The sequence below is a fragment of the Alosa alosa genome, chromosome 23 (assembly GCF_017589495.1).
Source record: "Alosa alosa isolate M-15738 ecotype Scorff River chromosome 23, AALO_Geno_1.1, whole genome shotgun sequence".
NCBI classification, from domain to species: domain Eukaryota; kingdom Metazoa; phylum Chordata; class Actinopteri; order Clupeiformes; family Clupeidae; genus Alosa; species Alosa alosa.
This window is the reverse complement of record NC_063211.1, coordinates 19,281,209-19,303,275: the sequence shown is the minus strand read 5'-3', so window position 1 is coordinate 19,303,275 and position 22,067 is coordinate 19,281,209. Positions and strand designations below refer to the sequence as shown.

Below are 22,067 nucleotides of genomic sequence, written 5' to 3'. Positions count from 1 at the left end.
GAAATGATGGAATAGCCTACTAAACAAAACATTGTCAAAACATTGCCAATATAGGCTAATGTTTCCACTAAGATCATCTGTTTTTAATCATTATGACAACAACTGTATTCGTCTCTAAGCGTTTTCACTTGTAATGACGGTAGCTAATGGCAGGATACCACCAGCAGACCACAGTCTAATAGAAAGCACTGCTGTCGAGCTTTAGACAAGATGGGTGTTCACGTGTTGTCCAACAGCACCATCTGCCGGTAACAAACGGCACATGATAAATAAGTAATACCATATCACTATAGCAACAGACCAAACTTACATTAACTAACCTACTTTAGCCTAGGCCTACTTCTTAGCAAGATAACAGGTACGCGAATGTTAAAGAGTAACTTACTTGAAGAGAGATTAATCCATAGTCTGCACCTCCTAGAAGGAAAGTCAACGAAGCTAAATGCTGCATCGTCATGTTTCGCAATACGGCGTGGAGAAAGAATGTCAGTGATGCAATAAGTTGGCATCAGGACCAAGCTCTCAACACAACTATTTTTTTCCTAAAAGAGTTTGGACCGACAAGATTTTTATTGAAAGAGAACGAGGAAGTCAAAAACTTCAAAGTAAGACAACCCCCTGTCGTGTCCGTTCGGTTCTTCACTGTCATGTCATCTCAGTAAGCCTATGTCTCTGCGTCTTGACAGGTGTGCTTGGGGGATCCACATACATGTTCCTGTCCTGCTTTCCAGAAAGAAAAGGAACTCTGCAAACACATTTGTTGGTAGGCTAGTGCTACGCTTAAGTAGGCTAATGTTGCAACTGAGTAGCCTAATCCATGTTACACGTAAAACTGAAAGAGATAGCAACTAACATGAACTCTCATTTTAGGATTTTGATGCGAAAATTTAGATTACCCAGAGATCACGAATGTAAGTGGCTACAATTCCCTTAATTAGCCTAGTATAGTAAGACATTCCTGTGGGATATTTGTTTCATTATTCCACTCTCTTTCAATTGTGTTTGACTTTCTCTGCCAGATTGTTTTCAATTGGGTCTGGTGGAGAGGCAGATATGGGAAGTGCTGCAGGGCTTTCACAGGGTGAAGACTCCCCGTCCCACAGACCGGCTTCCACCAGAGCCTGTGGACTTGGCTGAGGAGGATGGCACCCTTAGACAGAAGGACATCGAAGAAGACGATGTGTGTCCCATCTGCCAAGAGGAGCTCCTTAGCAAGCGTCTACCAGTGGCTCACTGCAGGTAGCCATCAGACTATAATCAGACTATAGCCTATATACTATATCATCAGACTATAGACTATAGACTATATCATCAGACTATAGACTATAGACTATATCCTCAGACTATAGCCAAACTGTGACCACACTTATACCTTTCTTAATATAGTTATTTATACATAGATATATAGACTTTATTCTTGCACTGTTGCACTGTTTGACTTACTCATTTGCACCTTCACCATGACACTCATTCACAAAGAGCACCTTACCTTACCTTATGCACAGAGGACCACAGGCTCAGTGCCTGATGCACCTGATTGATTAATCACCCATTATGTGGATACTGTTTTTTTAGAATTGATTTAGATTAAGTTTTATTTAGTATAATTTGTATTTTAGTATATTTAGTATATTCTTTATCTTCTACAGTCCTTATTGCTTAGTTGTGTTTTTTAATATTATATACTTTTAATTACTTTTTCTGCTGTTAGTGAATGTGTGTGTGTGTATGTCTGTATGCTACTGTGACCTTGAATTTCCCCTAGGGATCAATAAAATATCTATCTATCTATCTATCTATCTATCTATGTATGTTTACTCACATGTAATTTCATTCCATACTCCAATCATTTATTAATTATGTCATCAGGTGTTGCATTTTTGTTTAAAGCCATTTGCTACTTTGTTAAGTGCTGTGTGATGTTTCTCTTTCTCTTTCTTTCTCTCTCAGATATGGATGTGGAAACAACATTCACATCTCCTGCATGAAAGTATGGGCTGACCACCAGAACCAGTCAAACACAGTGACCACGGTGAAGTGCCCCTTGTGTAGAGAAGACTTTGGACCCATGAAACTGCTTTTGGAGCAGGTGAGGAAAACTTGGTCCTCTCATAATTCACCTAGTTAAGCTTTTTAGTTAAGCACTGTCTAGATGAAAGCTATTTAAGTGCATATAATCTTTTGTAGCATAACTTGTTACACACACATTTCATTAGTATTTCTTTCTTTCTTTCTTTTTTTTTTTTTTTTTACATTTCTCTAATTTGTTGTGATTCATAGAAATGTGTGTGTCCTCTGAAATTAAACCTTGGTTTTGATAACAGACAAGAAATGCAAGCAAGCTTCAAACTTCATCAGAGAGAGAGCCTCTTAATAAACACCTCGGAGTCCTTTGCAACAACTGCCGAATCCTGCCCATTTCTGGCAAGTGCTATAAGTAAGTTTGCTCAGCCATCTTGATTGCCAGTTCTTGCCCAGTCGCGGTCTGAACTTAGTTAAACAGTTTGTCCAACATGATGAATCAGCTGTCTTGTCTAAACTGACGAGTCATCTGTTTTCCAGAATCGCGAGGTATTCTCAAGGATACGCCCATGCACCAGCATTCCTCTTTTTAAATACAAAGTCAGAACAGATGTCATTGGCCTGTAGGCACTGAAGTGTGCAGTGACTAACCCACTCCCTGGTGCCTTAGAAAATGCGCTGACTGGCAGAGACTAGTACCCATAGATCTCAGCCCACTTGTTAGTATGGCTGCCTGTCTCTCATGTCCAATTATGTGGTTGTTGTGGGTATTTGAGGATATTGCAGGACTGTAGTACACACGACACATGTAACATCAGTGGCACAGTCTTGTTATATATATTTTAATATATTTCCTCCAGGTGTAGCAGATGTAAGTTCTATCATCTCTGTGAGGATTGCATGATGAGGGGCATCCATATGGATCATGTGTTTGGCATTCGCCTGGTAAGAGCCTCTGGAAAGCTCATGAACATGACTACTCATCTATGAACATGACAGTAACAAATAGGGGTGTAAAGGAACATGTATTCATACCAAACTGTTTAGGTACAGGGCGTTAGGTTCAATACAGATGTGTACCAAATGTACTAAATGCTGTCTTTAACAGTAATGAACAGTAGGCTTTTTTGCTTTTTGCTTGCGGACCATATTTCAAACCCACACAAACATATTAAGTGGCGAACCATATGTCAATTTTGAAGGTACTTACTGTACTTTCAAATCTGAGGTACACACCGAATCGTGATTTTTGTGTACCATTACACCTCTAGTAACAAACATACCTTTCATCTTTGTATCTGCCATTTTATGAAGCACCTTGAGTTATTTATATGAACTGTCATATGAATAAACTTGCCTCATGCATTCCGCTGTTTGTACAGTTTTCTATTTAAGAACTCAGTCATGCTCTGCTGTGTATTTTCAGAAAGTGATGTAGTGTAGAGTTGGTTCACTGTTATGAATGCAGTAACACAGACATTCTTGACTGAAGCTGTAGATTGTCTCTCCAAGAAAAGGTCCCAGCCATGGGTGCAGATGCAGCAGTTTATAGAGGAGAGGAAAACCACTGAAGAACAGAGTGACTCTGAGCTGCTGGACAATGGGTCAGTCTCCACCATCAAGCCTTGTTAGTGAATGCACAGGTGCTTGCATTATGGTTCTAGATCAGGAGAACTTTCAGTAGTCGGTAAATTGAAATATACTTGACAATTCAAATTCAGAATTGATTCATTTGAATTGAACTAGAATTTGAATTTGAAGTAGAATGTAAAGTACTGTAACACTGAAGTTGTAAATACAACTTGGAACCCTTGGAGGTAATTTGAATCACTCTAGCCACCCCCCCTCTGTGTATGTATGTGTGTGTGTCTGTGTGTTTGTGTGTGCGTTTGTGTGTGTGAGTGTGTGTGTGTGTGTGTGTGTGTGTGTGTGTGTGTGTGTGTGTGTGTGTGTGTGTGTGTGTCTGTGTCTCTGTGTGTATGTGTCTCTGTGTGTTTGTGTGTGTGTGTGTTTGTGTGTGTGTGTGTGTGTGTGTGTGTGTGTGTGTGTGTGTGTCTGTCTGTCTATCTGTGTCTGTGTGTGTGTCTCTTTGTGTATGTGTGTTTGTGTGTGTGTGTGTTTGTGTGTGTGTATCTGTGTGTGTGTGTGTGTTTGTGTGTGTGTGCGTCTGTTTGTATGTGTGTATGTGTGTATTTGTGTCTGTGAGTGTGTGTGTGTGTGTGTCCACTGCAGTGTGATGGTGCTGAAGCGTGAGCATGTCCCGGAGGCTGCCCTGGCTGCCCTGCCCCTGGTGAGGGTGCGTCAGGGCGGCAAGCTGCTGGAGGTGGGGATGCAATGTCGCATTTGCCTCAGGGGCTTTTGCCTGGGTCAGCAGGTCAGACACCTGCCCTGCCACCATAAGGTAAACACAAGAGATATACAATACAGCAGATTTATGGTGTTAAACATTTTTATAACCAGGTATACTGAGAGAAGGCTTTCATGGGTTGTGATGGAAATATTACAATTTCATTGCTAATAGTAGACATATTATATAAGTACTCCTTTTTTAGAAAACACACTAGTTTTTTCATATTCAGATGGCATAATTTCATTAAGAAGCTAAATAAAGCAGCCACTGATATGAACATTCTCAATACCAAACTCACTTATGGGCAGTCATGGTGGGAATAAAGCATGGCTCATATCAGAGCACAATATTAGATACATACAACCCCAAAACAGAAAAAGTTGGGATGTTGTGTAAAATGTGAATAAAAACAGAATGCAATAATCTGCAAATCAAATAAACTCATATTTAGTTGCAAAAAGGACACAGACAACATATCAAATGTTGAAAATGACAAATTTGACTATTTCATGGAACATATATGTTAATTTTGAATTTGATACCAGCAACATGTTTCAAAAAAAGTTGGGACGGGGGTAACAAAATGCTGGAAAAGTTGTGTAATGATAAAGAAAACAAAAGGAAGAATGTTTCATAACTAATTAGGGTAACTGGCAAGATGATTGGGTATGAAAAAGAGAATCCCAGAGAGGGAGGGTCTCTTAGAAGTAAAGATGTAGGGGTATTCATCACTCTGTGTAAACCTGTGTGCACAAATTATGAAACAATGTCATGTTAATGCTTCTTAACATGAAATTGTGATGTATTTAGGGAGTTTATCATCTATAGGACATAATATTAGAGAATCCAGAGAAATCTTTGCAAACATGGGAAATAGCTGAAAAACAAATTGGATGTCTGTGGTCTTTTGGACCTCAGATGGCATTGCATCAACACCAGACCTGTCTCCAGACCTGTCATTGTATGGGCTCAGAAAAACCTCTGATAACCATTGTCTATGTCAGTGTTTTTCAACCACTGTGCCGGGGCACACTAGTGTGCCGTGGGAGATCATCAGGTGTGCCGCAGAAAATTACCCAAATGTCACTCACTGGTCCAGAAAAGCAACTGTTGCATCAAAAAATTTATAACCACATGCTCTCATTGATTGTATGATTGCACTATTTGTGGTATGCAGGCATTGTACAACGGGGGCCCCATATCCAGTATTCACAGAATCATCACATATCCAGTTCATAACAACAATTAAATTAGATATAGTCACCTACAAATGAAACAGAGGGCGCTTGTTTTATTGAGCAGGTCTTGCATATAAGCCATAATAAGGCCATATCTGTGTATTACTTGAAGTTTAAGGCTATGGTATGTTTATTTTTTCTTCACACAGGATGTTAGTGTGCCGTGGGACATTTTAAGTGTCAAAAGTGTGCCGTGGCACAAAAAAGGTTGGAAAATACTCGTCTATGTCCCCAGTTTGATACTCAATTCAAAAACTGCAACCAAAAAACAGCTAAAATTGCATTGAGACATGATACAGAAAATACCACACTCTTATCTGGGCCTAAGCTTGTTTAAAATGGACTGAGGTAATGTGGAAAAAGGTCCTGTGGTTAGACCAATCAAAGTTTGCCATTCTTTTTGGAAATCATGGACTCCTCTGGGCTAAAGAGGAGAGGGCCTATCCAAGTATCCAACCTATCCAACTTGTTTTAGTGCTCAGTTTGAAACCCAAGTTCTATGACGGTGTGGAGGAGCATTAATGCCTACAGCATGGGCATCTTGTACATTTGGCAAAGCACACTTAATTCTGAATGATGTATACAGGTTTTGAGCAACATACTGTATACTGCCATCCAGGCAATGACTTTTTCAGGGACGACCTTGAATATTTCAAACAATGCCAAAATGAATTCTGCACATATTTAAATAGTATTTCTCCATAGAGGAAGAGTCCAGGTGCTAAGATGGCCTGTCTGCAGTCCAGATTTGTAAAATTAGGTGCATAATGGAATGAAAAGCATGACTAAGAATACCCCATACTGTTGAGCAACTGAATTCCTATCGGGGAGTAATAGGACAACATTTCATTATCAAAACTGTAGCAAATGGTCTCCTCAGTTCCTAAACATGTACAGAATTGTGTTCAATGAAGAGGTGAAACAGCACAGTGGTAAACATGCTCCCGTACCAATTTTTTTTAAAACATGTTGCTGGCATCAAATACAAAATTAACATATACTTTCCATGAAATAGTCCAAATTTTCATTTTCAACATTTGATATGTTGTATATGTCCTTTTTGCTGCTAAATATGGGTTTACGAGACTTGTATATTATGACATTATGTTTTTATTTGCATTTTACACAGTGTCCCAACTTTTTCTGTTTTGGGGTTGTACTATGTGGTTTAGTAGCTTTGACGATCCCTCTTTTCTCTTTTTGTAGTGTACTAAAAGGTGCATATTGTGAAATGACTGACACAATTTAGTGATTAAAAACGGTCAATTTTTAGCTATTGTAATGTTCATATTTTATAAGTCACTTTGGACAAAAGCGTCTGCTAAGTAATAATGACCATGTCTCTGTTCTCTTCAGTTCCACACAGACTGCATTGACCCGTGGCTCCGGCAGTCTAACTATTGCCCTTTGGACTGGCACACGATTTACAACCCACTGTTCGGTGCTTCTGCGGTCAGGATCGTACCTGCTGTGGATGTTCCTGCCTCCAGGCGTGGCAAACTCCCTGACGACCAGTCTATGGGCCTCTTTGTCCCCGGTGTCGGGCTAAAAGACAGGACAATGGACATGATGGTGGTCAAACGCGTTGAATCGTTCGTCTCTCCCTCAGCTTCCCGATCTCACCCCGCTGGCTGGCCCTTGCCTAGCGCCCAGGATCTTGTGGTCAACAGCGTCCGCATTGATCAGCCCCGCCGCACAAGCGACACAGAACTCGCCCAGGCCCAGCCCGGTAGGCCCAAACCCCTCCTAAGGTGCCACTCTCACAGCCATGCACCACTAGCAGGCCAGTCGCTCAACAGAAGTGGCTTTAAAGCAGCTCAACCCAACACACGTCTCCTCCCGAGCTCCGGCAATGTGCCCCAGCGGCCGGCTGGCGCAGCAGCACCCAAGCCCCAGTCAGGGGAGAGCTACGCTGGGCTGTATGTCGGGGTGAGCGCACCGGATAATGTGGTTAACCCAGCGGGAAGCGTTTTACCCCGTAGGTTCAAACCCCCGAGGAAACAGAGGCCTGGGGGACCCAGCGGGTCAAGCAGTGGGCAGGTACCAAAGCTGGCTCTGTGGATGACAGGGATGTACATAAACATTCCAAGTCCACAGAAGAACTAGAGGGGGATGGAAAATGGAGGGTGTCCAGATGTGCATGTTTACTTGCAAAACGTTGATATTCCTTTCAGTCCCTGAAATGTAAGCAATGTGAAATGTGAATATCACCATATAGCTTGTTAAATAAAACTGCCAGTTATCAGACAGCACAACACAGATATACTGGATATGTTCTATATACAGCTCCCACTACATGTATTGACACCCTTGGTAAAGACAGGTAAAAAGAGGTAAAATCTTCTTTTGCTGTTTTATCTTGAAAAAAATGAGGAAAATGTGCCAGAATTATTGGCAGCCCTGTATTTAATTCTTTGTAAAACCTCAATTCGCCAATAAAGTCACATCTAACATCTACACATATAACATTGGAGGATTGTTTTTCTTCTCAGTATAAATTTGCTTCCCTTCAGTGTTGGTCTTTTCCTCATTGTTTTCATAGTGAAACTAAGATGAAACGGCAAAAGATGATTTAAAAATATCTCTTTTTACTAATCTTAATAAATGTAGAGGGTGCTGTATGGTTGTATATCATATATATTTATGTTTTTAAAAACTTAATTGTGTGGGTATGAAAAAAATAAATATAAAATGTTAGGAGACAGAGGGAATTGGTTAGTCATAGTATAGTAAGATGTATGTGGACATGAAACCTTTATCTAATAGCATCATCGTTATTAATACATTTACTACTAATGCGTGTAATAGTGTACAGGTCAGTTAACACATCAAGTTAATAAAGTTATAATATAATGATGATATAAGAACCAAACAGAATTGAATGAGCTGTTTTGGTTGTGATTTTATTGATGTTAAATGGAACAGTGCACAAAAGGCAGAAGTGAAGCATACAAGTAATGTACGATCATCGTTGCACAACTATGACTGAAAGGCGTCATGTGATTATTACCTAAATGTATGAATAAATAATTACATAAATAATTGAAAAACAAATATCTTACAATCAAATGATAACTGGAGCACATTCAGTAGACACTACTTGAAAATGATTTTCACTTAATACAATCATGCATCTCATTTTCTCATATTCACACACCATCCAAGTTTGTCAATCACATTTCAGGCAAAGGGGATGTAAAATATTGTGAATTTACTTTCCCCACGACATACAGAATATAAATAAGTGCTTTGTGTAGACCAGCCCCAATTCATACATGTGGAATACAGATACATTATCCAAGGAATCTTGGCTTCTAGATTTGGGTTGAGTTGATGAAGTTTAGAAAGGCTCTGCAACTTCAAATCACAGTTTTTTTTGTTTTGTTTTAGTATTTATGGTAAAATCTCCCTTCATTCTCCTAAATGTCAATAATAGATGTCAATTAATGAAAATCAAAAGGAGAAATATAAGAAAAGACGTTTGTGAACCACAAGTATCCATTCAATCAGAACAAAGCACATCAACCCAGTCTCTACTAAGGCAGAACCTGTACATGTGTGTAGAGGGAGATGAATGGAGAGGTTGACAGGTTCTTGAGTTTCAAAGCATTGACCAGGTCACAGTGTTAATTTCTCTCTTACTATAGCAATGCCTGTTGCTCTGAAATGGCCATTTTCGAGCAGATCGACCAGCCCAGTTCCTGTCCTACTTGAAACATGATTTAAAATGTTTTCTTCTATGGATGACTATTCGTACATATGATAATAAACAAGAAAAATGAGACAATTGACTCATAATATAAGCTACTTTTTAAGCGAAGTAAACCATACACATAACAATCACTTTGTCCACAACCACATGATAAGTGATAAGCTAAATGCACATGGTAAATGACTAGCGAAGCTTGATTTGGATATTAAGTGTTTTTTGGTGAAGGCCTTGGGTTGAGATAACTCATCTCACCTGAGACGTCACGCTTGCGAACATTCTCACATCATCAACGAGGCATACAAAGACAGACACAGGGTACGCATGCTCATTTTGTACATTTTTTTTTGTACACACATATACACGCATAGCTTCGGACAAATATCATGTTTGACCAGGGAGGCTTCTGCAATTCTGAACAGCTAACCTGCTGTCATAAATTGCAGTCGCTTCACTTCTTTATCTCACTCTCTCTTTATCGCTCTCTCTTTCTCTCCATGTGGCAGTTTCTGGAAAATCCAGTAGAGCTTGACCAGATAACAAAATAGATGAATCTTGTTTCTGCAAGTGTTGGCTACACTGCTTCATATTTTTTTTTATTATTTTTATTTTATTTTAATATGGCGCTAGAGTAGTGGTAATCTAAATTTGGCACAAACTATTCCTGCAACTATCCTACCAGTAGCTTAAATGTTGTTATTATCGCACAAAGAGACTTTTACAAAAATGTCTTTAAAATCTCTGACAGACCAAAAGGCAAAACATCACAGCTGGTTCTAGAACAAGTCTAGCTGAGCACATTTGGAAATCTGTTTAGAACGATGCAATAACCATCAAAACAGTCGCCAATGACAAAATAAATCTTACAGGACAGCAATCAGCTTAGTAAAAACAACTTGTTAAGTGCCATTGTAAAAAGATTTCACCCCATTCCCTTACTTTGCTGTGGTAAATCAATGCTTTGTGATTCATGCAAAGTTGACTTTCATGTGTTCCTGCCTTTGATGTGCTTTTGGATATAAATATGTTCTGTGTCTGGATTTACTTTGTGCAAATGTACCATGTTGCAACTGGTTCATCTGCACGGCTAGCTTTAAACTGTAGAAAAAAGCAGCTATGGTTAGGGTGTGCTTTCTTATAACAACAGCATTAAGAGAAGAAAGTAATGGAACCACATCTGTCAGAAACATCAAACCAATGTCATGAATAAAAGCATTTTTTTCCCTCAACCTTTTAATCATTTCACATTTAATAAACATGCTTCCCAAAAAGCATGTAGAAATAGTAAATTTGGTCATATTGTTTGAGATATATTTCCTAATGCCATGTGACATAATATGGCAGACTGATGACAAACAGATGCTTTTACACAGATGGCAAAAGCCTGGTTTCTTTTGGAGCTTGGCAGAATTTTAGCTCAGGCTAGCGTTTCATTTGTGGCCTTTCCTCACGTACATGACGACCACTCTTTTTGTCTGGTCTACCCTTGTCTCGGACCTTTCTAGGCCGTCGGGGTGGCGGGGTGCCCCTGGACTCGCTTGACGTGTCGCCCACGTCCCTCTCCTCTGAGATGCTGCTGAACGGCATGGCTACGTTGCTACTTTCCAAGGTGTGCCTCAGGGCTCCATCCTCGGGACTTCCGATTTCGCTGCTGCTCAGGTCGGGCTCCTCTTGGCTCGCAGGCCCACCTGCTCTGGGCATAGCTGGGAAAGAGGGCCCCTCGCGCTCCATTTTCAGGAGAGGTTGCTGGTGCTCATTCATGTCCACCCCCGAGTCCAAGCTGGTGTCGTTGCTGCTGCCGGGCCTGTGTCGGCCCTGGATCTCGATGACTGAATGACGCACTGAGGCGGCAGGCTTGCCATCTAGAGAGACAAACCAGGCTCTGGGCGGGTGTGGTGACGGCTTGGCTTTGGAGAGCTCCACCAGGGTCTGTTCTGAGATACCCTGGAGCTCGGCTCGGAAGGGGCCCATCCCCACTGCTTCGTTCAGAGTTCCCGGCACGGAGACAGACTCCAGGAGGTGGCTATAGCGGCCCCAGACTCCAGGGTTGATGGCTGCACCCTGGATTGCGCCCTCCGAGACTGGCTGTTCGTCACTGTCCTGCGTAGCATTTTTGGGGAGTGTCTGGGTGAAGCTGTCCTTCAAATTGCGCTCTGACTGCGGCCCATGCTCCATCCCATTCCTGGGGAATGTGGCCGATCGGCAGCCTGAAGGCTCAGCCTGGGATGTTGGCGGCGGATGGCTAGCGAAGAGCTCTGGTGCTGGGACAAGGGCTACAGGCTGGTTGTAAATGTGGAACAGCTTGTCCTTGAACATCATATTCTCGCCAGCGCCCTGGGCCGGTCGGTTCTGGTCAGACATCTCCCTCAGCCTCGCCACCTCCTCACTGTTAACGTAGACCGACGGCATCGGCGACTTGTTGCCCTCGGTCGCTCCCGCGCTGCCCACATTCTCGTACAGTTTAAACGAGCGGCCGACATCCTCCACATAGATGTTGTAGTTGGCTTGATGTCGGGGGGTTGTCGAGGCATTCCGCTGTGCCATGGTGGCCAGCGAGAAGGTGCGGTCATCGTGGGGATACTCGTCGTCTTCTCCATCGCAGCTGGTGGATGTGGTCTGGTCTTTCTGAAGGATCACACGGGCGGAACTCCGCCTCCTCACTCTACCCCGTGCAGAATGTCTGCAGAGGAAGTTAGAGTTAGAATCACAAGTTCTGTGAGAAAACCATGTATGACGTACTAGTACATGAGATGCACGCCATGGATAACCTGACTCTCGCCAGATGAATTTCGTTCCGCTTAGCTCCACTCATCCATCTGGGACCAATCCATTGGAGTGTTGCTTCAGAAGGCTGGGCCTAATCAAAAAATGCTTGCATATGATTGAATAAGCCACTTGTCCGTCATCTATTGACGTGCTACTTCAACCACTCACATCGAAGCCAACCCGTGATGCTGATAACAGTCTCACAGTCGCTTCTACGCTATGTCACATCTATGAAACTCCCGCCCTGCGTCCTGATTGGCTCTACCATAAAATCTGGTGCAGAAATCACTCTCAATGGAAGAGGTCCCAGATGGATGTGAGTGAAGCTAGGCGGAGCTAAGCGGAATGAAATTCATCTGGCGAGAGTCAGGTTACGCCATGGAGGCCATATTTAGAATAACTGGGCCACTGGCAGGCCTGAAAGGGCCTTCCATTACAGGTCCTCTGCTGATTGATCACACTGCATCACACTACATGATCAAAACAGAGACTATGTCGTAATTAAATTAGTAACATGAGGTTAGCGTAAGTACATAACATGAAAGCATTAGTAAACTAATGAAAATTGTCAAAATGGAATGCCTCAACCAGAATTAGGTTGAGTTGAAAGGAATCGAATCAGTTCATCTTAAAAAATACATATTCATACTAAATTTAAAGCATGTGCCTCAAGGCATTCTTGAGATATGACATTCACAAAAATGAGAATTTCATGGTCACAATGACCTTGAAGTTTGACCTTTGACCTCCAAAATCAAATCAAATTTGAAGCACGTGCCTCAAGGCGTTCTTGAGATATCACATTCACGAGATCGGGTTGGAGAAACAAACAAGATGTACAGATGGACAACCCGAAAACATGCTTCCGGCCATGGCTATCGCAGCCACAGAGGCATAAAAACATGTTTTTGAGCAGCAATCAGAACATGCAAAAAACGTACAGACAGTAATTGCAGAATTTCATAGGTAACATGACGTAAACAATGAGGTGTGCGAATGAGTCAGGAGTGCTACCTTACCTACAGTGACACAAGATCACGGACAAAAACCCAATGGCTATGAGCAGCGTTCCTCCCAGGCTGCCCATTAGGAGGTACGTGTGATATGAGATGTCCAGAGAGGGCGCCCCATGGCCCATGTAACCTAGATTTTCCCCAAACAAAAATCCAGTTACTGGGCAGTCAAGTGGTGAGAGAACAGTACTGAAAAACAGTACTAAAAAAAAAAAAAAAAACGCACAAGCACAGTGCCCCCTAGAGGCGAAGGCAGGCAGCTGTGTGGAAACAATATAATAAAGGGTATTATATTGTTCATCTTTCTTAGGTATTGTGAAGAAGCAAAGCAGAAGGAGCATAACAGTAAATCGTCTGATTTACACAGGCTGCTGTTGACCACACTACCCAAGAGTGGTCAGGAGTTGGACTCACCGTGGAAGGCGGGTATGGGGGCAGCGAGCCAGTCCCCGAGGTGAGATGCCACGTGCGTCCAGATGAGAGCATCCCCATCTCTCTTCACCGTCCCCAAACCTTTATTCAGCCAGGTGCCTGAAGGAGAGGAATGTCTCTGTTAATGTCAGCACTTCATGTTAAAATTACACTACAGCCTTTGTTGACTTCACCCTGGTTGGAGATGATGTGGCTGTGTTGAAAATGTACAGTATGAGAGCTTATACAGGCAAAGTTATGAGGGCGAAGTCAACAAAGAACAATTCTGAAACTGGATAAGAAAGCCTTAATGCCTCTCAAGGTAAACCCAACTGAGTCTTAATTCTGGTTTTGGTGGTATTTTTGGTGGTTTTGGTGTTATTTACAGGGGTTCGACAGAAAAAAAGGAAATCAGTGATCTCTCAAACTCTGCAGATGTTTCTGCAAATAAATTATGTCCCAATGGTAAATAAATCTTATGAATTTCAGGCATCCTGTTCTTAATGTTATAACCACGACATTTTTTGCAATTCTGGAGCACGAATGACTGAGGCCTCAGACACAAAAACTGGAGATTTATTAAGAGTGTGTCTTGTCATGCTGGTATACCAAAAATAAGGAAAAAAACGTTCTCTGGGAAGCCTATCTCAGGACGGAAGGCAACACTGAGTGACAGAGACTGCAGTTTATCTAACCTGGTGCTTCTATTATTTTGTCTAGCTCCTGTATATGACCACATGGTAAAACAGGAACAGAAAAAGTAAAACAATGTTCTCTTGTGAGGACAATCTCCCTCCTCACCTGTCTTCCTGTCAAATGCCCATGCGGGTATGGAGTCAGATGCCCGCCAGTAGGCGGCAGCGCTGTGGGGCAAAGGCACGGTGATCTTGACCGGTCCACTGACAGGAAGCTCTTTCCCATCGGCCAGAAGCTGGGTGCTGAGACCGGCCACTGGACTGAGCCTAACGCTCCTGAAGCCTGAGGAAAACGTGTGATATTTGAATCACGTCAAGTTGTCACACCTTACTCTAGCTGCCACACCAACATACGGAAACTCAACACTGTGAGGAGAGAGGACTCCAGCTGTAACAACACTGGTGAAGTGGTGATCAGTTTTCTTGACCTGACCATTGTAAGTGCTCAGGGCCAACTCAGAGCTCACGCCCATCCCCTACACACACACACACACACACACACACACACACACACACACACACACACACACCTCCAATCAACACTCCATCAGAGAGGCCTGAGTGGGGCTGCTTGCCAACCTGAAATGCTGGAGCTGTTGACCGATACTAATGACTGCTGGGATCCTGCTGTCACGCTGCCTTCTCAGGCTTCATGAACAAGCACTGGGCTTTTGAGAAACCAAAATCTCTTCAAGTTACTATTTTAATACCACATATGCCCCTTATTAAAGGACCATTTGTTTAGAAATAGACTCCCTTAACTTGCGATATGCTGGTATGTGGTAGCCAACACTGAATTTAACCACAATCTTAAAAATACTTGCCTAAAGTTAACAGTTACTCTTCCTACTTCTTACATGCATGGTGTGATGCAGTGTATCATTTCAGAACTGGCATCTGTTCAAGAGTATGTCAACGTGAGGCTAATTTCCTATGATATATCCTTAAATATTTTATATAATAGTGTTTTTCTTACTCATTACATAAAAAGATGCTGACTTTGAGAACAGACAGTGTTCATGGACCAAATTACTATAACATTTGTCTGGACTAGTAATAGTGATAGGTCTATAACTCATGTCTGTGCTTGTATTTAATTACTCTTTCATGTTGATCTTTCTGTGCCTATTTGGCGTTTGGACCATCACTTGCACCTTTTTAATGAGAAAATTGAACATCTGTCAGTTGATTTACATTTAACTGCACTCCTGTGGAGTGTACATGTGTGCCCAGTAAGTCTCAGTATGCCCATACCTGAACGGTTGCTAAGGAGACCGGTTGTGCACAGGTGGCAATCCTTGTCAATGGGTGGCACCGTCAGATAGGCTGTAACCATGGAGATATTGGTGTTGTCCGGAAGCTCCAGCAGGCTTTTGGGGAACTGTACACTGGGCTGGGATGTGTATTCTACAAGACACAGGAGGACCACACAAAACATGCCTCTCTTTCTTTAATACAACAGATATGGCACTACTGTTATGCTACACCAAACAATGAGTTTGGATATTTATATTTTTGTAGGTTTATACTTGATGACATACCAGATGTTTTCTGGGTGATCAGCACAGAGTCATCAAAAAGCAAGATGTTGCCTTGGGTTTGTGGAAGCAGAGCCAGAGTCACAGAGGAGAATACTGAAATGAAAAACCATAACATGACACATACTGTATATCCCAGCAACAAAATGACAATTAAATGGTAATAAAGTATCAAAGTCTATATAAAATGCAACAAGAAACACATTTATACTTGTTTTACCAAGTTTTAGCTATATTAAAAACTTAGGCTTTTGGGTTCAAGCAAAAATCAAGAAAACCATTTGGATGGTGTGTGAGATCAGTTGCATAAGAGCAACACTTGGTGGGGATGTTGAGTAGGAATTTGGGACCCCTCCACAGGCACTCCCATGCCTCATCTCCCTGCTCTCCCACACCAAACAGAGCCTACACTGTCTGCCTTGGACACCCAATAGAAAAGCACATGCTATGAGGGACACACCCCTAGAGAACCACAATCCCAGTAGTACATAAATAATTGAAAGGTCTAGGTTCATGGACAACCTGAAATCACATGCAACTGTATTTCCGGGGGGATATTGATTGAGTCAGACCAAGAAACAATGCATGAAATAAATATATATATTGATCCCATAAATACACAATTGCCTTTAATCCTTAATTCATTCTCTACATAAGGCTCATAGAGACACGCAAGATGGTCCATTTGGCAGGAAATCAATGGCTCTTATAGAGATTATTGCTGGGACTCGTCTTAGCACTTCATTCCAAGGACTTTGGCCAGAAAAGCTTCTGAGCCTTGAGAAGAGGAGAGGGGGGTGGTGTTAACGTGCAAAGCAATTACAATTTAATCTAAATCAGCATCAGTAGCCAAGACATCTGTGTTTCTGTGTCACATAACTTACAATGACAAAGGGGTGTCTCAGCACACACACTCTCTCTGTCAGACACTCAGTGACAGCAACACTGCCAATTGCACTTGGACTTGGACTAAAGATGGATGACCTACTGAATATACTCCAGGAAATTATGTCCATAAGAGAATAGTACGTGTGGGAGAGCTGCACTATTAATGCTCACAATAAACTTTAGGATGGTATTATACTCTTAAAGCCTTGATCACTTCCACATGAAGCCTATTATATGTCAATAGATGTCAAATGAACACGCTATTACTTGCCCCATGAACATGAATTCAATGTAAATATTTATAATTTAAAGATGTGTTCCAATCTGCTGGTGACAACTTTACTACGATGGACCCAGACTTTAATCCTCTGCTGTACTTACTGGGCATCTTGGTGGTCTTCCAGGGTAGCTGCTTGTGGACGTAGCCATCCATGCTAGCCACAATGCTGAGGGTCTGACCCAGGGCGTAGGGCACCCGGAGCAACACCTCGCCATTGTCCTGCGTCACGGCGCTGACTGCCTGCGTGCCGTTCACAAACACCTCCACCGACGCACCTCCGATGAAACGCTGGCTGGATGCATCCTTCACCCAAACTCTCAGGGCTAGAGGAGGTGCTGTAAGCCAAGTCAGATGATAGGGGTGGGGTGGGGGTTGTTGCCACGGTTACAAGTGGAGTATGTTTTTGTTATGTATCTGTTCTTGTTAAATCATTTTGTTTGTTTGTCTGATGCAGTCATGATGAAAATGCTTATTTGAATCAGGTAGCCTACTGTGGATGGGACTGTCTCAACAAGAGATAGGTTTCAAACACAGCACAGTAGGGTTACCATCCCAACAGGGACAGCCATGTTTGTCAGGTGCCCGGGAAAATCCCGCAATAACCTTTCTCTGAACATGAAATAGTAATGAAACCAGAGATTCTCAGCACAGGCAGGGAGTTTAAAAATAGATCAAAGTGCCACAGACAGCCAGATGCCAGAATTTTTTGTGCTAGGGTGCCAGCAGCACACAGATACAGTTTGTATACCTTTCATGTGATTCTTTCATGTAGCCTACAATTCACATCCTTGTGTTGGAAAACCCCTTATCCTGGAAGTGACATTTTTGTTTATGTTATGAATGTCTTATAATAATGCCCCTGACAAATCTCGTGGCCTACCATTAGGCCTATGTTTTATTTATGGGTCAACAATACATCTATAAACAATAATGACAGTAAGAAGTTCAATGAAATAAAAGCAAATTATCCATTTAATTTTGTAAGCCGTTTTAAGACACTCATAACATTGTGCCTAAGAATGTGACTGACCAATGGGGGTGCATAGGTTTGCTGATATGACGGGATTACAGACAATATGCCATTTGCCAGTGATAAATACAATAATCCCTGATAATAAAGCTCAAATCCATTTCACTACAGACTAATTATGTCTGTATATTTACAGATAAGCGGAGACCACGTTACTGCTAGAGGCCTAGTCGAGGCAAAAGCATGCTGCCATCTTTTAATTATTTATTTCGGGTAATTTTAAAGGTAGGCCTATGTTTAAGTAGGCTATATAATACCAGACATGTTTTGAATATTATTAAACACCTGCGTTAATAAACGCATTATGTTCCTATGAGACAAAGGAGAATATCGCTAGGTAAAGAAGGCTTCTGTCATCTTCTGTGGTCAAAAGCCCTTTGTTATTGTTGTAGGCTATGGGAGAGAGAGCTACGTTTGGAGGTTTCCCCATTACAAGCAAACACACGATTCAAGAGCGATAGTGTCCAGACCATTGAAAACGGTCACATTAAGGAAAAAGAAAACAAGCTAAGAAACAAGCTAAAAAATAACATTTTGTGCTCTAACCTGGGACAAGGGGCGACGTATGAACTTGATGTTCTTGAGGCTGGAGCGTCTGTCTACTGACGGATCCATCTGTACCAGCGGCGCTGGCATTGTCCTCCAACGGCGGGGTAGGGCCAGGGGAGACCAAACCACCCTCCGCCCTGTTCACGTACCCATCCTCGAAGGATATCAACAAAACCGAGAGGAGCAGGTAAGCTGAGAGCTCTGGCATCGCGCAATAAAGCAGTGCCACTGAGACATAACTGCACGAAATGAGACGGAGAACTGGAAATGTTTGTCGTCGTTTAATTCTTCGGGAGATCCAGCATCATGCTCCAACGTGGCTGGGGTCGACGTGAATCACGCATGGTAATCAGCAGCGGCGTCACCACTGTTGTGCCTGGTTGCTTTCACTTGCATGGGAAGGAGGGGTGCGAATTACATCATCTGGTGCTAGCCCGCCATCTGGTGGCACGTATAGATAATCGCATCAATTAAATATCCCTCTACAGATTGGATTCAATCACCTAGCAGCGCTGCCTATGCGTAATTGTGTCAAATCAAACGAGTTTATGAGCGACTGCTACATGAGGGAATCATTATTATATATGACAGAAGAACCGTTCCACTGACTGTGTGATAACCAAAACATTAGCTTAGCTTTATCTATAGAGAAAAGCTGAGAGATACAGAAATAAGGCTTCTCGAAATAAAGCTAGTCATTGACGCCAGAAGATGGCGATGTGCACCTGCCAAACCGGAACGTGTAGACTAACTGAGGTCTACACTGTGCTAAAATCATTATCTTTCTTTCTTTCTTTCTTTCTTTCTTTCTTTCTTACACATAACCAACCCGGCATAGACCATATGATATGTAAAGTGTGTGCGCCATTCAGAATTAATTTAATCATGTGAGTAGGTGCGACTCCATGACTGACTTCAGTTAATTTACTCGCAAAACAATGAACTGCCACAGATGTTGTAGCCTATTACTCCAATGACTGGTTGATATGCCAAATTAAAAAAAAAATCCGAAAATAAATCTCATTTATTACGGAAAGTAATTTAATGATATGCTGACTTGCTGTCATCAGTCAAATATGGTTGATGAATGTCAAAAAGGAATGTATCAGGCCAGCTATCAATGCAGATAAGTATGGGTCTTGTGAACACATGTTGAGCAAAGCCAGTCCTCATAGAAATGGGAAATACCATAGGCCTACAGCCAGAGTCAAGGACAAAACAATGAATCATGAAGAGTATGTACACAATTAAAGACATGTGACTGATATACTGCATGCCATCCATCTATCCATCCATCCATCCATCCATCCATCAATCCATCCAGCTATTTTGTCCATGACTGACCTGAACCCCACACACAAGTGCACACAGTTATGCTCTGAGAGAAAGAGAGAGAGAGAGAGAGAGAGAGAGAGAGAGAGAGTTGAGCACTTGCTGTTTAAAATATTGCTTTCAAGAGGAATAACATGTCTCCTCCTCTTCCTGTCCTATGCCTATCCACGATGGAGCACTGGCAAACCTGTTAAACACTCAAACAGCCAATGTGGAAATCTTAACAATAACAATCAATCCCAGATTTTCAGCAGGAGGTGATGAATAAATGGCCAGGCTTGAGAATCCCTACAGAGTCCTTTCGGCACACAGTTGTTACAATGGGCTATTCACTTCCACTTCCTCAAGGAAAAGGGCTGTGTTCTGAGTCCCTTGCTCTACCTCTACACACGACTGCTCCCCTGTCCATCACAGCAACACCATGGTGAAGTTTGTGGGTTGGGGGGTTTCATTTACCCTTGTTGATAATGAAATAAATCAGCAAGAAAAAAAGATTTTTTTGGAGTGCGACCAATTTTTGATTTTCTGTGGGGGAGGGGGGGCTGGTGGGGTCTGCCTACAGACATGAGGTGGAGCGGCTGTCAACATGGTGCAGGGCCGACAACCTGCTCCTCAACACCTCAAAGACCAAAGAACTCATCATAGACTACAGGAGAAAGAAAACAGAGATCCCACCATTAAAGGTATGCTATGCAGAATAGGTATTTTTGGCAAGTGAGCAATGTATATATGTGTCTGCTATTGTAAATAGCAAACTTCTCACAACTTATCCCCCCTGTACACAATGCAAATGCTTTTGTTGTGGAGGTGAAGGATTAACAACAGGCAAAAACTCCAAAGAGACATATCTACTGACAAGGTAATGTTTCACGATTCTCGCAAGATTTGTCGGGGTGCCGCTCTTGGAAATTGCATGGCTGGTTTTCTCGGTAGGGAATCACTACGTCTATGCTGTATAGCTATATGCTAGGTGAACGATTAATCTATTACAAGTTCGTTTACCATCAAATTGGCTTCGTTAAGGTGAAAATCTTGCATAGTGTGCCTTTAATCATCAACTGGGACTGTATGGAGAGGGTGACAAACTTCTGCTTCCTGGGAATCCACATCGAGGAGAGCCTATCCTGGAGCGTGAACACCTTTGAGCTGCTGAAAAATGTCCCAACAGAGAGAGAATACTCAGGAGGAATAACATCACACAAAGACTGCTGGTGTCCTTTTACCGTGCCTCCATTGAGAACATACTAACATACTGCATGTGCATATGGTACACCAGCTGCACAGCTGCTCAAAAGAAAGCGCTCCAGAAGATCATCAACATTGCCCCAAAGATCGTCGGCTGCCCTCTCCTCACACTGGAAGAACTACACAGTTCCTGTTGTCTCGAAAAAGCCCAGAACATTAAAGGACACCCACCATCCCGGTCACTCCCCGTTTGAACTGTTGCCTTCTGGCAGACAGTACAGATCAATTAACACAAGGACAAATAGAGACAGTTTTTTATCCAACTGCAATAACCACCCTCAAACCAAAACAATGTGCAATATTGAATCTGATATTAAATGGATCATTGCAATGACAGAAAGTATGCATGTCTGTAGATGTTGTATGTTCATACTGTTTTTATGCAATGACTGTGTTCATACTGTTTTTTATGCAATGACTGGGTGTTCATACTGTTTTTTTATGCAATGACTCTGTGTTTATGTATGCTGCTAATGCTGTTATATGTTTCTATTTATATTATATATAGTAAAACTACTGTAAATTATTAATATAAATTATTACTATAAATTATATTTTTATAGACTCAATGAATGATGCACTGACTGGAGAGCACTTTAAATTTCATTGTACCTATGACAATGACAACAAAGACCTATTCTATTCTATTCTATTCTATTCTAAAGAAGCACAGTATTGAAGATGCTGTGGATGGCATTTAGAAAAAAATGCTGATTCTTTTCACAGTGCATGTCAATAGGCTACCCACCGCCACCAACATGGCCTTTTCTGTGAACAAATGATAACAACAATAACAAAAGCAGCAAAGAAAAAATGCATTCTTCAATAAGGAGTCCAACAGTGGCCAGGAAATGCACCTGTCTAAAAGCATCTGGGAAATGAACAAATTGGACAGCCTTGTGATGTTCAGAGGATGAGAGACAGCTATAGTAGGACATCTATTTCTGTCTCTCCAAGCACTCAGTCGATGTGGCAGGTTGTTTGTCTGTTGTTCCTCGTGC

At 42.0% G+C, this 22,067-nt stretch overlaps 2 protein-coding genes across 2 annotated transcripts; one reads left to right on the top strand and one right to left on the bottom strand.

Moving 5' to 3' along the window:
• Positions 1-307: 307 nt before the first annotated feature.
• On the top strand, positions 308-8,506 carry zswim2 (zinc finger, SWIM-type containing 2). Its single transcript, XM_048235076.1, has 10 exons — positions 308-605; positions 687-763; positions 871-911; positions 1,020-1,239; positions 1,951-2,089; positions 2,325-2,437; positions 2,883-2,967; positions 3,535-3,626; positions 4,255-4,423; positions 6,967-8,506. Exons 1-10 carry the CDS (start codon positions 456-458, stop codon positions 7,714-7,716), a joined length of 1,836 nt encoding a protein of 611 aa, XP_048091033.1. The 5' UTR covers positions 308-455; the 3' UTR covers positions 7,717-8,506.
• LOC125288595 (protein FAM171B) lies at positions 8,498-18,870 on the bottom strand. The gene is made up of 8 exons (XM_048235074.1): positions 18,487-18,870; positions 17,012-17,245; positions 15,746-15,838; positions 15,459-15,611; positions 14,311-14,487; positions 13,513-13,629; positions 13,105-13,228; positions 8,498-11,999 (listed from the first exon to the last, which is right to left on the bottom strand). The coding sequence occupies exons 1-8, from the start codon at positions 18,695-18,697 to the stop codon at positions 10,742-10,744; spliced, it is 2,367 nt and encodes a 788-aa protein (XP_048091031.1). The 5' UTR covers positions 18,698-18,870; the 3' UTR covers positions 8,498-10,741.
• Between the last annotated feature and the right edge of the window lie 3,197 nt (positions 18,871-22,067).

Coding starts and splice junctions, on each gene's coding strand:
- LOC125288595 (XM_048235074.1), bottom strand. CDS start 18,697: ATGCCAGAGCTCTCAGCTTACCTGCTCCTCTCGGTTTTGTTGATATCC. Junction 15,612..15,745: donor GATCACCCAGAAAACATCTG/GTATGTCATCAA, acceptor TGTGTCTTGTAG/AATACACATCCCAGCCCAGT. Junction 13,630..14,310: donor GGCATTTGACAGGAAGACAG/GTGAGGAGGGAG, acceptor CCTCTCCTTCAG/GCACCTGGCTGAATAAAGGT.
- zswim2 (XM_048235076.1), top strand. CDS start 456: ATGTTTCGCAATACGGCGTGGAGAAAGAATGTCAGTGATGCAATAAGT. Junction 2,438..2,882: donor ATTTCTGGCAAGTGCTATAA/GTAAGTTTGCTC, acceptor TATTTCCTCCAG/GTGTAGCAGATGTAAGTTCT. Junction 3,627..4,254: donor TCTGAGCTGCTGGACAATGG/GTCAGTCTCCAC, acceptor TGTCCACTGCAG/TGTGATGGTGCTGAAGCGTG.